We start from the raw sequence: 14,405 nt of genomic DNA, 5'->3' as shown, positions 1-14,405 counted from the left end.
CTGAATACCTGTACATAGAAACAGTTCAGAGACATGCACTTTTATTTCCTTTTTTTTTTTACCCATTTGATCTCTGAAATCCATAGTTATGGTTTCTGACACAATCTTCCCCCAGCCTTTTTAGCATAGAGTAAAATGATGATTGATTTTTAGAGATCAGCAAATACAATCTCCCTTATGACTAGGGAAACTAGTAGTGACTTGTGTCTGAGTGTAGTATGCGCTTTTGTGTTGGTCAGGCTGGTGTGACTACCTGGAAGAAGCCTATGTGGTGAAAAATGACAAAGCTGAATTTGAAGGGATAGAGAGTCATGTAGGAGCTTAAGTACTGGGATGAAACATCATACACAGCATTTTGAGTGTTCCTTAGGTCTCAGTATTTTAGATTTTTGGTGAGTATTGGCAGAAGACATGCATGAAAAGGAAGGAGGGCAGAGACCAGGAGTACAGAAAAAGAATAGGAGTAGGATGCCAAAAACATGGGAATGGGAACAGTACAAGAGGGAAAGTGCAAGATGCAGGCTGTCACAGATGAAAAACCTCTGTGGCCATCTTTGACTAAGCAAGCCCAGAAGAGTCCTAATACACAATAGAAGAATTTTCATTGAAATTGGAACTTAAAGGAGGACTTTTAATACACAGGGCATTTTATAAAAGTACTTTTTTTTCCTGAACATAATATGATAAAATGTATTAGGTTTTTGATGCTATGTAACAACTTCTTTCTCTGTCCTATTCCCTTTTCACTGCTCATTACAGTGCGAGCTCACACACATATAATCCCTTATAGAATCATAGAATATCTTGAATTGGAAGGGACCCAAAAGGATCATTGAGTCCAACTCTCTGCTCCTCGCAGCAGCATAACTGTACATAACTTTACATAGCTGCAAAAGATTATGGAGGGGGCCATCCTTAACTAAGGTCATAGGTGGAGTTAATGTTTGTCACTCCTACTCCCCTCCCACTCCTACTAGATTAGCTGCTAATCTACTATAAATGTGGGGTTCATTAAAAACATTAATAGCAACAACAACAAAACAGAAAAATCTCAAAATCTGCCTGAAATGTCTGCCATTTTCAAAAAGATGTGAGGCTAAAAATTAGGGATCTGGTAAAAATCCCCTCCACTTACTGTCCTTAAATTCAGTCATGTCTTGAAATGAGTCAGGAAAAACCCAGCTAATTTCCTCTGCCATCCTACTTCCCAGCCAAATCCATGTTTACCTGCCTCTCCGATTCATTCATCTTCACCCTAGTCTTCATTTTGTTCACTTAAACTGGTAGTAATGTGCATGGGCTGAATTAAAACATTGCTTCTCAAAGTGATTTCAGAGGTTCATATTCATCATGCTCTAACATAATGCTCTGCAACATTACTCAGTCCAGCAATATTTGTCCAGCTCCTTGCAGCATGAACTTGCACAGCTGCACTCATTTCACCTGGAGAGAAGTTGGCAAAATGTCAGCTGTTGAATCAAGTAAATTCATTATAAATTCATATGGTTCTGCATTCATATTCATATAAACCACATTAATTTTCACCAAATCATACAAGTATATTGGTACAATACCATTCACAACAATTACTGTTCTATTTAACTATGTATACAGCTGGAATTACGGCATAAAAATATACACTAGAACTATATGCCTTTCAAAATCTTACCTTAACCTGCTTATGCATTTAACAGACATTAATATAAAAACAATGCATTTCCCTGAGGAAAGACAGGAATGATAATAACTGATTTATGATGGTTTATGTTGCATCAGGACATTTTTTGCAGTTCATTTGCCATTTCTTCACTACTTAGGTTTATTTATTTTCCTTTATGAAAGTTCTGGGTTCCACAAGAATGTGCTTCTTAATTTCACCTAGGCTTAAACACATTTGTTGTAAATGCTAATATTGAAAGTTAATTGTAACTTCTACCTCTAAGTTAGTACAACTGAAATACTGTGTGTGCTTTCTAGAGAAAACTAATATAACTTTCAAGATTTCCATTTATCTGATAGGGTTTTTTTTTAACTGAAATTGTCTTTTACCTCAGCTTTAAAAAAATCCCCAAGAAGTAATCTTTACAGGACACAGATCATGTGAAGGGTGTATAAGATACTACTAATTCTTTTCTCTGAGCAATTACTTACACATTTCCAGAAGTAACAATTTTGGAATTCATTCAGTTGAAAAAAAAACCAAAACAAAGCAAAAAAACCACTCAGGACACAGAACCATTGTTTTAGAGTAAGTAGAAGTCTTACTTGTGCGATCTTTTTGGAGAGTCAGGAAATATCAACTGTTGTGTGATATGGTGTCTTTATTGCAAACACAGTACTCAAGCTAATGCTTCTTCTTACTGATACAGAATGAGGTCATAGGAAACTACATAAAGAAGCTTCAAGAAAATGGAATCTATTAATAAATACATAAATGCAAATATATTCTTGTACAACTATATGTTCTGTACATGAGTTCATGTATATTCATTAGACTCTTGGTTTCACGTGTATTCATATACCTACAGGAGACTCATGATTGCCAGTTCCTTCCTCTGTCCTCTCTGTGTCATTCTAGCATATTAATGAATTGCACAAGAATTCCCTGATATGTACAGTCATTTGATATCCAGCCTACTTAAAAAAAAAAAATTCCATAAGCAGTCGGATGATAGGACAAATGTCACAGCTACACCTTGAACCATTAACTTGTTACTGTTAAAAAAACCCACACTATTGGCATTTCAACAGTATTGTAAACCTTGTTTTGAGAAGATTTTGTGATGAGCAAAATTGTGTACTTTTGTAGCAGTTTGGACCAAGGCCTTAAAAAAGTCTTTACAAATTCTAAAATTCTCACAACATCCCTTTAAGGTAGGTTGCTGGGCATTATACTTTCAGCTGAGGAGCATATCAACATTACCTTGTCTGTGCTAAGATGGTACTTCCAATATTTTTTGTTTGCTATTACTGGTATACCTCCACCAGCAAACTCAGAATTGTCATGTAACTTGGCTGCTGTTGTTACTATCGTCATGAGTAGAACATCACCTAAGGGCAATCAGAGGCATGATCTTGGCTGCAGCTCCTCCAAGTGAAGTGTAAGCCTTTGCTTATCTGTAGAAAGATCCACTGGAGAAGGCTTTCTCATTTTTCTAGCACAGCTGCAGGTATTCTTGATCTATGACACATTTCTCCTAACAACGTGGTTAGCTTCAACACTTTCAATAGTAAGGGTTATTTCTAACCCAATTATCATTTTGTGCAACTAGATTTGCGAAGAATCATATATATAAGATGGGACACTGTGGCTGTTGTGGTGCCCTTTTATCAGCTGCAGTTGAAATGTTTAATTGTGACATGGTACTTGGAATAAGTTGTGATAATAAAAACAGTGCTGACAGCTTGTCTCTGCTAAAGTTCATTGTTCTCCCAATATCAGCAAATGGAACTGACATTAACAACTAGGAACTACTACTATCCACAGGGCTCAGCAACAGGTTACACGGATGATCAGCAGCTACTTACTTCCAACTGTAGTTCTCTCTCTATAATGGCAATGCACAAAAATGTTACTCTCAGATTGGCCAGACTCATTTGTAGAACCTTTGAAAAACTTGGGAGCAAATTCTAAAGGACATTTGGGTGCCCAAGTCGTACTCCAAAAAAGTTAAAAATAATATAGATAGGATCTCAATTATCAGACACTGAAATATTCTTCAGGTCTTTGTCTACAACATTTCCTAAATGTAAAGAAAATATTTTGCTGTCTGTCATGCTTCCTAAGAACAGTTGCCAATTCCATTTTTAGATTGGCTTCTAGTTTAAAAAATTCCTACGTAATTTCCTTTCCCTTAAGTAATGAGGAAGCAGGGGGAATAAAAACCCCAAGATGTTCCGTTGTTTGAAGAGAGGGTCCAACGCAAGGCCTGCACTTGCTTTGAAGTAATAATAATTGAATCTTCAGTGCATTAACTCAAGAGAACTTTGCTCCTTGAGTTCCTTAGCTAAACAAGATTATTATGTGATAATGATAGACACCCTTCATAACAATGACATTCCAGGCATTATTGTTTTAATTAGCCAGTTAATTGATTTATAGGGTGTCTGTGCAGGTCACTGAGACTTTGAAAAATTAGTTAGCTTTCCTCCTAAGTGATTGAAATAATCAAAATAATTTCTTAATTTTCCAAACATTTTAAAGGAGAGCTTTATCATGTTCATTTTTGATCTCTTGATAAAACCAAGTGTCATATAAGTAAAACAAAAAGGTAATATTTTGTCACAGAAGCAGTGGATTGCACATGTGGCCAGCTGGATTGCTTCAGAGCACACAACAGAGGACAGGAGCTGCTGCTGCTGTGGTGTGCAGAAAGGTGCACTCAGCTCTGTTTGCTGGGAACATGCTGCTTTGCTGCCTGTTTACTGCAAGGTGATGATTATCATGGGTCCACCCGCCTACAACACACAACGTGGACTGTCCAGGATATCAGGCAAATGCTATCAGCAAGAAAGAAGGCTTTAGGGGGAAAGTGAGAACCTTCTAAAAGGTTTCACGTTGTAACCATTAAAAAAAAGAAGAAGAAAAGAAGCCAGGTAGCATTTTTAATATAGCACCTCTTAACAAACAGCTGCAAGCAGATCTAAGTGGAAAGCCAAACCTTGCCTGCTGGTGTCAGTTCCCCGAGCACCGTGGGAGGAGGTGCTCTCTGGTGGACAGAAGAAAAAGCTGGACTGAGAAATCTGCTCTGTCTTCGGTGAGCTAGAGCCTAACGCGATTCGAAGCTGAAAAGCAGAAAAGAGTGCATTTCCTCCGTGGCAACCGGCTAGGACAGTGGGTCTGAGGGAGGGAGGCTGACCCGCTAGGCTGCTCGTCCAAAGCACCCAAACGGAGACTTGTGGATCTCCTGCTTACCCGGCTCCGATCTAAGCAGAGATCCCGGGTTCCACCTTGGACATGTCCGCGGGAGCGCCCCGGCCTTGGCCCCTAGCGCCAGAAGCTCAAGGCCGCTTCTTTCCACCTCCCCGTCTGCCCAGAGCCGAGCCGGGACGGTGGACGCACCCCACAGCCTGCCGTCATCCTCCCGGCGGAACGGAGCTCCCCTGCCCATCCCGAAAGGTGCTCACTCAGGACATCGCTGCCTCCGCACTGCAGCCTCCGCGGGAGCGGCAGGAAAGCTCCGCCTCCGGCCGTTCGGGAGCAGCCTGATAAAGGCAGGTGCGGGCAAGCGGCAGGACCCCAGCTCGGAGCATCTGCCTATGCACAGAGCCCCTGACTCCTCCTTGGCCAGCCCGTGCAAAGCGGCACCTGAGCCAGCCGGTGCAGCCGTGCCGACGGCGGCGGGACAGGACGGGACGGGACGGGACAGGACACGACACCCTCCGCCGCCTGCTGAACGCACCGGTGTCCCGCAGTCTTCGGTCGCGTCTCTGCGAAGGGACAAGGACCTCGCCCCCAAGGACCTCCGAAGAGGCGGGATTTCTCCGGGAAGGGGAAGCAGGATTTTGGTGCGTGGCTTGGAGATGAGGCAGGTATCTGGAGTGGCGTTCCTCCTGGGGCTGATGGCTCTCCCGGCGGCGCTGGGACAGAGAAGCTCGGAAAGCGCTAAAAATAGCAGCCAGCCTCAAAGCTTTGCCATCGTCTCTTTCAAATGGCATCACGTCAAGGACCCTTACATCATTACACTCTGGATACTTGTGGCCAGCTTGGCCAAAATCGGTGAGTCCGGAGTTACATGTCCTCTCCCTTTCCCTTCCCTTCCCTTTCTCCCACCCAACATAAATGAAGAAAGCTTATTATAAGTCCACTGACCCGTTTTCAGGGGGTTTGTTGTACTCTGTCCTGATTTCTTAATACTGCCCTACAGGGTGCTTAGCAGTGTGATTTTCACCTACCCCAGTGGGTTACCTAGTTCATTTTCAGCGCCTAGGGCTGTGGCTTCTGCATCTGACTCCTTGCAAACCCTTGCAATTCCTTGAAACCTTGCATTACTGTTGCTCCCAGGAAAAACTTTCTGCAGAAGTGAAACAGAAATGGGGCCTTACTGCTTATACAATACCTATTCCAGTTTACGATATGCTGTTCTCCTGATTATGATTGGTAGCTATATTAGCTAGCACCACCAAAAATAAATGCTGTAAACTACGCATACGAACTTAGCATTCTCTCCTTTGCAGTGCATTGCTGAATTAGTGAAAGAGCGTAGTTTATAGAGAAAGGTAATATCAGACCATTTGATGCAGTTGAACAAACACAAGTTTTAGAGCACACAGAATTTTCTTCAAGAAATTGGAATCAGTGAAAAGCAAGGATTTAGTCTAACTTCAGTGTACCTTAAGTGAATTTATATGAATGCTCTAGCTCTTGTGTTCTGAACTTTGTGACTTTTCCAAAAGCAATCTTATATTAATAATACTGTTTGCTGAACTAGAAGAGTCACTGTTTAATTGGAATGTATTTTATTTGCTTGAAACTATTATTTTCAGTCCTTTCACCTTTGGATCTAAAAACAGACCTCCGGTTTGGCTGACATTGCAAATGCCATTTTCAATTTTCAATAAATTATCTCTAAAATCAGTCTCAACTCAGAAGGTATGATCAACTGAAAATCCTACTACGACTTTTCTGTACTTGTACTGTTAATACTAATTTGGATACCAGAATCACATTCCATGGATTTTGCATGTCACAGAGAATGGAAGATGTGAAAAGGTGTATTTAGGTATATTCTGTCTAGCACATAAGCACAGTAAGACTTGGGTGGAAAATGCTGTCTCCAAATCCAAATAAAACACCGTAAAAATGAGGAGTAACTTATGTAGCGGTGATATTGTAAAGCATTTTTCAGTGATACCTGCATCTTCTGTTTCACTTGCTTAACCATAATATATAACTAAATAACTTTATCTGAATCACTGTGGGACTACGCCTTGCAAATAGTTTGTGTTCAGATGGTTGCTGCATTACCTAGATTACATAAAAATACAGTTTTGTTTTGATTGAGTTTTATTGGTGGGTTATATCAAGTAGAAAGCTGGGGGAACCAGCTACAGGGAAAAACAGTGACAACACTGAATCCCTATAAAATTGTGCTAACTAAACACAGATTGCTCATTTGAACCTTCTTCTTGAGATGCTCTTCTAAATAAGTATTTGCCCTTTGTGTTATTAAGACTTTGCTGCTTTGTACATATGCCACAGTTGTACAGAGTAATATTAGTGCTGCACAGCCATATCAGTGCTATGTCAGAAATCCAATGCAGCTAACAGGACAGTTAGATTGTCCTATCTTTAAATTACAATGGCCTGGATTAAGATTAGCTTTTGTTAAGATGAGCCATTTTACCATGAAATCCTCAGTATAAACTCTTGATAAAGCACTAATTGTCCTTGGAGTTCAGGAGCTGAATGTTGCTGGTTGTTTTTAAATTCTTTGCACTTCTTTCACAGCTGCACAGAGCATGTCACTTACTAGTAGATAGTATCTATCATCAACTCCATCGTTTTTCTTCCCCAAAGCTCTCAAGCTTCATTCTTTTCTCTCTTCACATTTGTAATTGCAATCCTGTACTACTCTGGATATTGCCTCTGAAGAAGCAATGGACAACTGCTGTATTCCACTGAGAGTCTATGAATGCTCCTGCTTTCCCTTCCAGTCACAAATAAAATACAGATAAGCAGAAATGTACACTTACTGTTCAACAGCTTATTAATGAAGAAAGCATGAAGGTGTTCATGTAAGTCAATGAGAAAGGGAACTGAAAAAACCAGCTTGTCAGCCTTCTATCTATCTGCCTTGGTGTGTCAAGGGTCCTGGAAAGTAGACCAGAAATCTATCAGAAGATTTTGAATGGCAAAAATGCTATGCTGGATCAAAGAGGTTTCATACATTCAAAAAGCAGACAGAAAAGAACTGAGGAATAAAATATAGAACACCTGCCCTTGTGTCTCTTGCTTTACTACCTGAAGGAGTGCAAAGGTAGTGGAGTCAAAATGCTGGATTTACTGTGGGTTTTTCAGCAGGGGAGGAGCTGTTCTTATACATGCAAGCTCACTTCTCCATGGCTACAGAGGTTGGGAGAGGTATTTTACTGGTGGATGTTAGGCAACTGGGTCAGCAAAAGGTGTTCTGGGAATTGCAATTGGTAGCTGGGGATGAAAAATATATGAGAATACTTTGCCTTCTCTTGCTTCAGAATAACCTTAGCGTTTTATGGTTTGTTTTGGTTTGATTTGGTCGTTTGATTTGGTTGGTTTGGTTTTTTTTAAATTTCAGTTCATGATGTTATATGGCTTGGGGAAAGGTGTATTTAATAGGAGATTCTTGTGGATTTTCTGGGACTTGAAGTTCATGTTGTGTACATTCAGAATGTAAATTGGTGCGGACAAGGTATTCTGCAACATAAACTATTGTACGTGAAATCTCGTAAGAATCCCAAATACATGAAAAAGTGCCTACCGTTCTGGGCTTTGTGGGAAGGAAGCTGCTATTTTAGTCTTTTCATGTGAAGAATACTTGTATCTCTCAGGCAAGTCTAGGTATTGCTACAAATGAAACTGTGAAAGAAGTCTTCATACAGCTGGCTTTCATGCACTATAGGAAATAATATGCTTGTGTCTACTATGAAACTTCTGATGCCTCAGTGTACTGTTTTACATACTGTAATTGATTTGATTTGACCCTCTGCATTTGAAATGTTCCGACTCTTCATTCTAAGGTACACAGTGTTCCACTTTGGCTAATGATCTTTATTTCCTCTTTTGATAGGCTCTCTTATCACTACGAATGAGTATCCTTATGGGATAAGGCCAATAAACTACTTACATGTCTAAAGCTAAGCCAGAAAAACATCTTATCTGCATGAAGAAGGTACATGAGGTATAGCTGAGAACCCTCCTAGGGGACTTCAGGCATCCACTTCCTGGTACCTCAGTTCTCTAGGTGAAACAAGCAATACCAATGAAAAAAAATACAAATACATACATGCATGTATATATAGTTATAGACTAGGGCATTTCCTACTGTAACTATGTTGATAAAGGATGTAACATTTTTAATCAACATACTTGCACAGTATAGTTCTGATTTAAGATTAAAGACACGTGCACACTGACCAGCCTTGCACATGCTTTCTAACTTCACTTCGTCATGTGCTCTCCTCCTTCTTTATACACCTTTAATAGATCGCATCTTGAAAATAACCTTTTAATAAACAGACATGTAGAAGATACAGTGGCAGGAAAGTCTCTACCGAAAAAGCCAGAAGTAGGAGGGAGATCAGAAAACAACTTTGGAAACAAGTAAAAGGAGAGGAATAATCAGCTCAGGAGCTAAAACTGGGCAAGAGAAGAAATAGTTTAAACTCTGAATATTGTATACAATTTTTTCTAAGGATATTTCTGAGGTCATGTCTATTGCAAAAAAAAAGTATGCTTTTTACTTGGGGGATATCCACTGCGTGCTTCTATACTTGTTCAAAATCCTAGGAGACAGAGATTGTATGTATATTTTCATTGGAGGTTATGGTGGGGAACTTGTAAAATTCCTACTCATGGTTTAAATCCTTTTGTGTACTATAACATTTCTCAGAAGGATAGTTAATTGCTTGTCCCAAAATAAAATAAAAAACTCCTACAAAGCAGTCTTTCTGTCTGTTTAGCCCCCTGAACTTGCTCCGCTGTAAGAAATGGTGGGAGAATATGAACAGGAATGAGGAAGGGTACATAGCCTTTTCATTATCTGTGAGTCAAACCTCTTGCCAACTGTTTTTGTTAGTATAGTTTATGCCGAGTCTAAGAATGTCACAAAAGCTTTTTTTTTTTTTTAATGTCTGTGTAGTTATGCATAAATTCTAAAGGCTTTTATATTAGAAATTTAAAAGTGGGAGTGAAACTTGAATCCAGGGCAGCTGGTAAATCCATCTTCAGGAATGCCGCAATGCTTTGGAGGAGGGGGAAGAAGTGATTCAATAACAATGAACAAACACTTAGGAGAAGGCTGGCCTAGCGATATCTCAAAAAGATACTGTGTCAGATGGGCTTGTTGAGTCCATCAGCTCTTGAAACCCCAGGAGGACATGAGCTGTAAAGCACACTGTATCTCTAAGCTTACAGAGATATGGGTTCCTACAAATGCTCTAGTTTCTGCATACCCAGACCCATTCATATTGTCTCAAACTGCTCTGAGAAAGGAGCTCTTAAGAATATTTTGTTAACACAAACAATTGCTGTGGAGAATTTTAAGCATGTTAGGGATGGGCTAGGGAAGGAACTGTGACATGCAGGTCTAACAACGCATCCAATTTAGATTCCTGGGGCAATATTTTCTTTGAAAAAAAATCAATACCCCTCCCTCCAAAGCAAACTGTCAAAACAAAAGCCCATTTGACTCCCAAGTTTCGCCTCCTGGCATTTTAGCACTAGTGAAAATTGTCAATTACTTAGAGAAGGTAATTTAGGGTATTGTTTTAATAAAAGCAAAAACATGTGAGAATAGCTCTTCTGTTGGCAATTCTTCAGTAAATAACATCGTTAGGAAGAATGTTGAAGGATGCTTAGCAGAACTTTATTGGAAGTATTTAACTGAAAATGGAGTCAGAGACTCAAATGGTGAGGATACTACCAGACCCTGCAAAGCTTAAACTATCAGCTTTGTCATTGATTGTAGTGCTTGTTAAAAGCTACCTTCATTAGTAAGTGATAATATGAAAAAGGACTTTGCATTGTGACTAGGAAGTCTGGACTTGGCTACCTTCCCCCATAGCCTGAACAAGATAACAAGGAAAAAAAATACCTTTTAGTTTTATTGTGAACTCAGTAGAAGCTGGAACAGGTTGGCATACTTACAAGAGAGGCATATGCATTTCCTTCCTGGATATAGCCTTTTATTATCTATCTTAAAAAACAGTTACATAGAAATGCTATAAATTTGTGCTGGCAACTATATTATATAACTGGGGTGTCTTCATTTTAGTAAGATGCTGTATTTCCTCTTGCAAAGTGCTGTTTAGAATACCTGTGAGCTAGGAATGTTAAGTACTGTAAAATCTACGCCTTCTAAGGAATTATCTTTTGTATGCAACATTTTAGGCAGCTGAAAAGAACATTTCCAACATAGAATAATAGCTTAGCATTTCCAGTCCTAGGAACATCTGTGTAAGCCATATCTTTATTAAATTTATTTCCACATTTCATTTCCATTTTACTCTTGTACCTTACTCATCCTTTTCCTGTCCTTCCTGCCTCCCTGAAACACACTTCTCTCTTCTTCCCCTTCCCCCTCCCCCTCCAAGACTTGCAAGTCTCAAGTCTTAATTATTTAGAGTAGGGAAGAAGATATCAGGACAGTATAATTCGACAAGGTTCAGATTACATCCCCTGAAGAACAGCAAATGTACAATGGCAACTTGTGTGAATTACATAAGAAAACAATGGCATTTTGAGAATGGTCCTGAATTGAATACAGTCCAGGCATGCATACCTAAGAAAGGATCTCTGCCATCAATTACTTTCAGGCACCTGTGTGCAAAGTGCTCGGCGTTCTCTGTAGAACAATGGAATCCTTTTAATACTGTAGTCTTAAGATTGTTGAAACCATTGATTTACTGTCTTCAGAGCTAAAGCCACTTATTACTAAGAGTGATCTACAAACCCCCGAAGTGACTGTAAATCTCTCATGTGGTAATGCAGCAGACCACAGGCCTGCAAGTAATAAGTGCAAGCAGCAAATCCTTTCAGGTGTACACAGGTTCTTCAAGTGAAAGGCTTTGTGAGGTCCCCTTTGTTTTTGTGGAGCTTTGTGTGTTAGAGATGCTTAGTGGCGAAGCTGGTATTGGAAATCCTGAATTATTACTTTGACCTGGCAGTAAGAAAGTTGTTTTGACTCATACCACCAGAAGTCTATCAAAAGTCAGTGAGTCTCACCACCAGTTTGCTTAAAGAAATGTTTTTAATTCAAATACAAAACTTCTTTTCCCCCTATTTACCATGTTAATTGCACTGACATAATGGGGTAATAGATTAATGAGTTCTTCTGTACCTTCTGTATGGCTTGTTCTATTTCAAGATGAAGTGCTGAGTCCAAAGTCATAGAAGAATATTTCTTATCTGGATATTCTTTTTGCTCTTTCAGGACATTCTCTCTGATTTTTCTCATGTCTCTGCAGTAGTGCAGTTAAGCTAATGTCCCAAAGAACTAGGGACTCTAATTATTCTTCAGCTTGCTAACAAGTGGCACCCATTTAAAATTACAGACCATTAAAACAGCCTTGGCAAACTGCAGAGCATGGCTGGTTGGCTGTGTTGTAATATTTTGATACCTTTTGTAAAACAGCTTAAGAGTATTCACCCCTATAAAAGGAGTGACTTGATACCCAGTTGGCTGCTATGTAAAGCAGTGTAGGGTCATAAATACCGAAACTACAGGCTGACAAGGAAGAGCCGACTAAGATGGAATGCAAGACCTTGAGTGGAAACATTTTCAATTAAGGCACGAATATTTAATGTTTATTCATGGGAGAAGAAAACTGGAAAATATGCTGAAAGGTCTATGCAAAAGCAGGGGTTTTAAGTAGATAGATCTGGAGAGTTTTCTCCTTCCAATAACTGAAAGTAGAAGAAGTCATTCTAGATTCACTAATATGTGCCTAGGTGAGTTCTTCTGCTTTTATCTATTGAAAGAAAAAATGCCTCGGCCTTTTGTCAACCCCAAATGTTAAAACAGCAGTAGTCAGACACCAAGAAAGAAAAATCTCCCAGTAGATTGTATACTGATTTTCAAAAACATTTGGTTATGATTTTCTCTGCTTCAATTATAGTTTTTTTAAAGTGGTGGAAAGTGGAAGCTTTATGGAGTCATTCACTTCCAAAAGTTGGACTTTGAGGCAAATATTAAATATTCAGTAACCTGTAAAGGTCTTGAACCAGTAAGATTTCATAATGAAAATCTCCCAGGTGCCAACAGATTGTAAACTGATGGAGGGACTTGTCTAAACACAAAACTGATTTCACGTTAACTATTTTGTCAGACTTAAAACATTCTAATTCGTTTATTAAAATGAATATTGTTACATTGGTTTGGTGGTATAATAGTATTCCAGGGACTAGATGACATAGGCTGATATAAGATGGCTTTATGTTAATGTAAGTACATCTGTACTAACAGTTATACTGGAAGTATAGTTGTTACGTGATCATACATAAAACTAAATATAGTTGTATTATGGAGTTATTACAATCCTCCTACTCCAGTGGAATAGCAGTATTGATGAATATCTGGATGTGGATTTTCAGGCCTTGACAGCTTAGACACATGCTTAACAAACTGATTTAATAAATGTTATTTAGTGGTTTCAGTGGTTACAATATTCATGCCAGAGTGAATGAAACCGTGTTTGAATGCTTGCTCTTCTGTTCTGATGCATAGTCTGTAGTTTAAACTACTATAGGACTTGGTTTGAACTAAGTTGCCAGATTTTCCACTGAGATAGCTCTGGTCCTCAGCTATTCCATCCTGCTTAGTTCTGGGACAGTAGTGAACTGAGGGAAAGTAATCTTTCAAATTGGGTCAGTCAGTGATAAGTGACTGTGTTTAAGGCTTAAGTCAGTGATACACTGCTGCTGTGACATAACTGTCTCTGAAGCTGATGGCTAGGGAGAAAGAACACAGGAATACATGCATACTGTCCTGTAACAACACAGTTTTATATTTTGCTGCACACTGGGACCCCTATAGAGTTCACAGAATCATAGAATCACAGAATGGTTGAGGTTGGAAGGGACCTCTGGAGATCATCTGATCCAACTTCAACCAGGACAACCTACAGCTGTTTGCCCAGGACCACATCCAGACAGCTTTTGAATATCTCCAAAGATGGAGACTCCACAACCCTTCTGGGCAACCTGTGCCAATGCTCGGCCACCCTCACAGTGAAAAAGTGTTTCCTGATGTTCAGCTGTCTTGTGTTTCAGTTTGTGCCCATTGCCTCTGGTCCTGTCACTGGACATCACTGAAAAGAGCCTGGCTCCATCCTCTTTGCAGCCTCCCTTCAGGTGTTTATATACATGGATGAGATTCCCGCTTGAGCCTTCTCTTCTCCAGGCTAAACAGCACCAGCTCTCTCAGCCTTTCTTCATAGGAGAGATGCTCCAGTCCCTTAATCATCTTCATGGCCCTTCACTGGAGTCTGTCCAGTATGTTCATGTCTCTCTGGTACGGAGGAGCCCAGAACTGGACACGGTATTCCAGGGGTGGTCTCACCAGTGCTGGGTAGAGGGGAAGGAGCACCTCCCTCAACCTGCTGGCAATATTTTGCCTAATGCAGCCCAGGATACTGGTAGTCTCCTCTGCTACAAGCACATATTGCTGGCTCATGTTCAACTTGGTGTCCACCAGGATCCCCAGGTC

The 14,405-nt window shown here is 39.8% G+C and overlaps 1 protein-coding gene across 1 annotated transcript in view; it reads left to right on the top strand.

Annotated features, from left to right (window-relative positions):
* The first annotated feature begins 5,523 nt into the window (after positions 1-5,523).
* SLC9A3 (solute carrier family 9 member A3) overlaps positions 5,524-14,405 on the top strand; it is a 50,916-nt gene continuing 42,034 nt past the window's right edge. The window contains exon 1 of the mRNA XM_075495607.1: positions 5,524-5,719. Coding sequence (XP_075351722.1) covers positions 5,524-5,719 — 196 coding nt within the window. The remainder of the gene's footprint in view (positions 5,720-14,405) is intronic.

This window comes from Mycteria americana, chromosome 2, assembly GCF_035582795.1.
Source record: "Mycteria americana isolate JAX WOST 10 ecotype Jacksonville Zoo and Gardens chromosome 2, USCA_MyAme_1.0, whole genome shotgun sequence".
In the NCBI taxonomy this organism is placed as follows: domain Eukaryota; kingdom Metazoa; phylum Chordata; class Aves; order Ciconiiformes; family Ciconiidae; genus Mycteria; species Mycteria americana.
The sequence above is the reverse complement of the archived record's forward strand: the minus strand, read 5'-3'. Positions and strand labels throughout refer to the sequence as shown.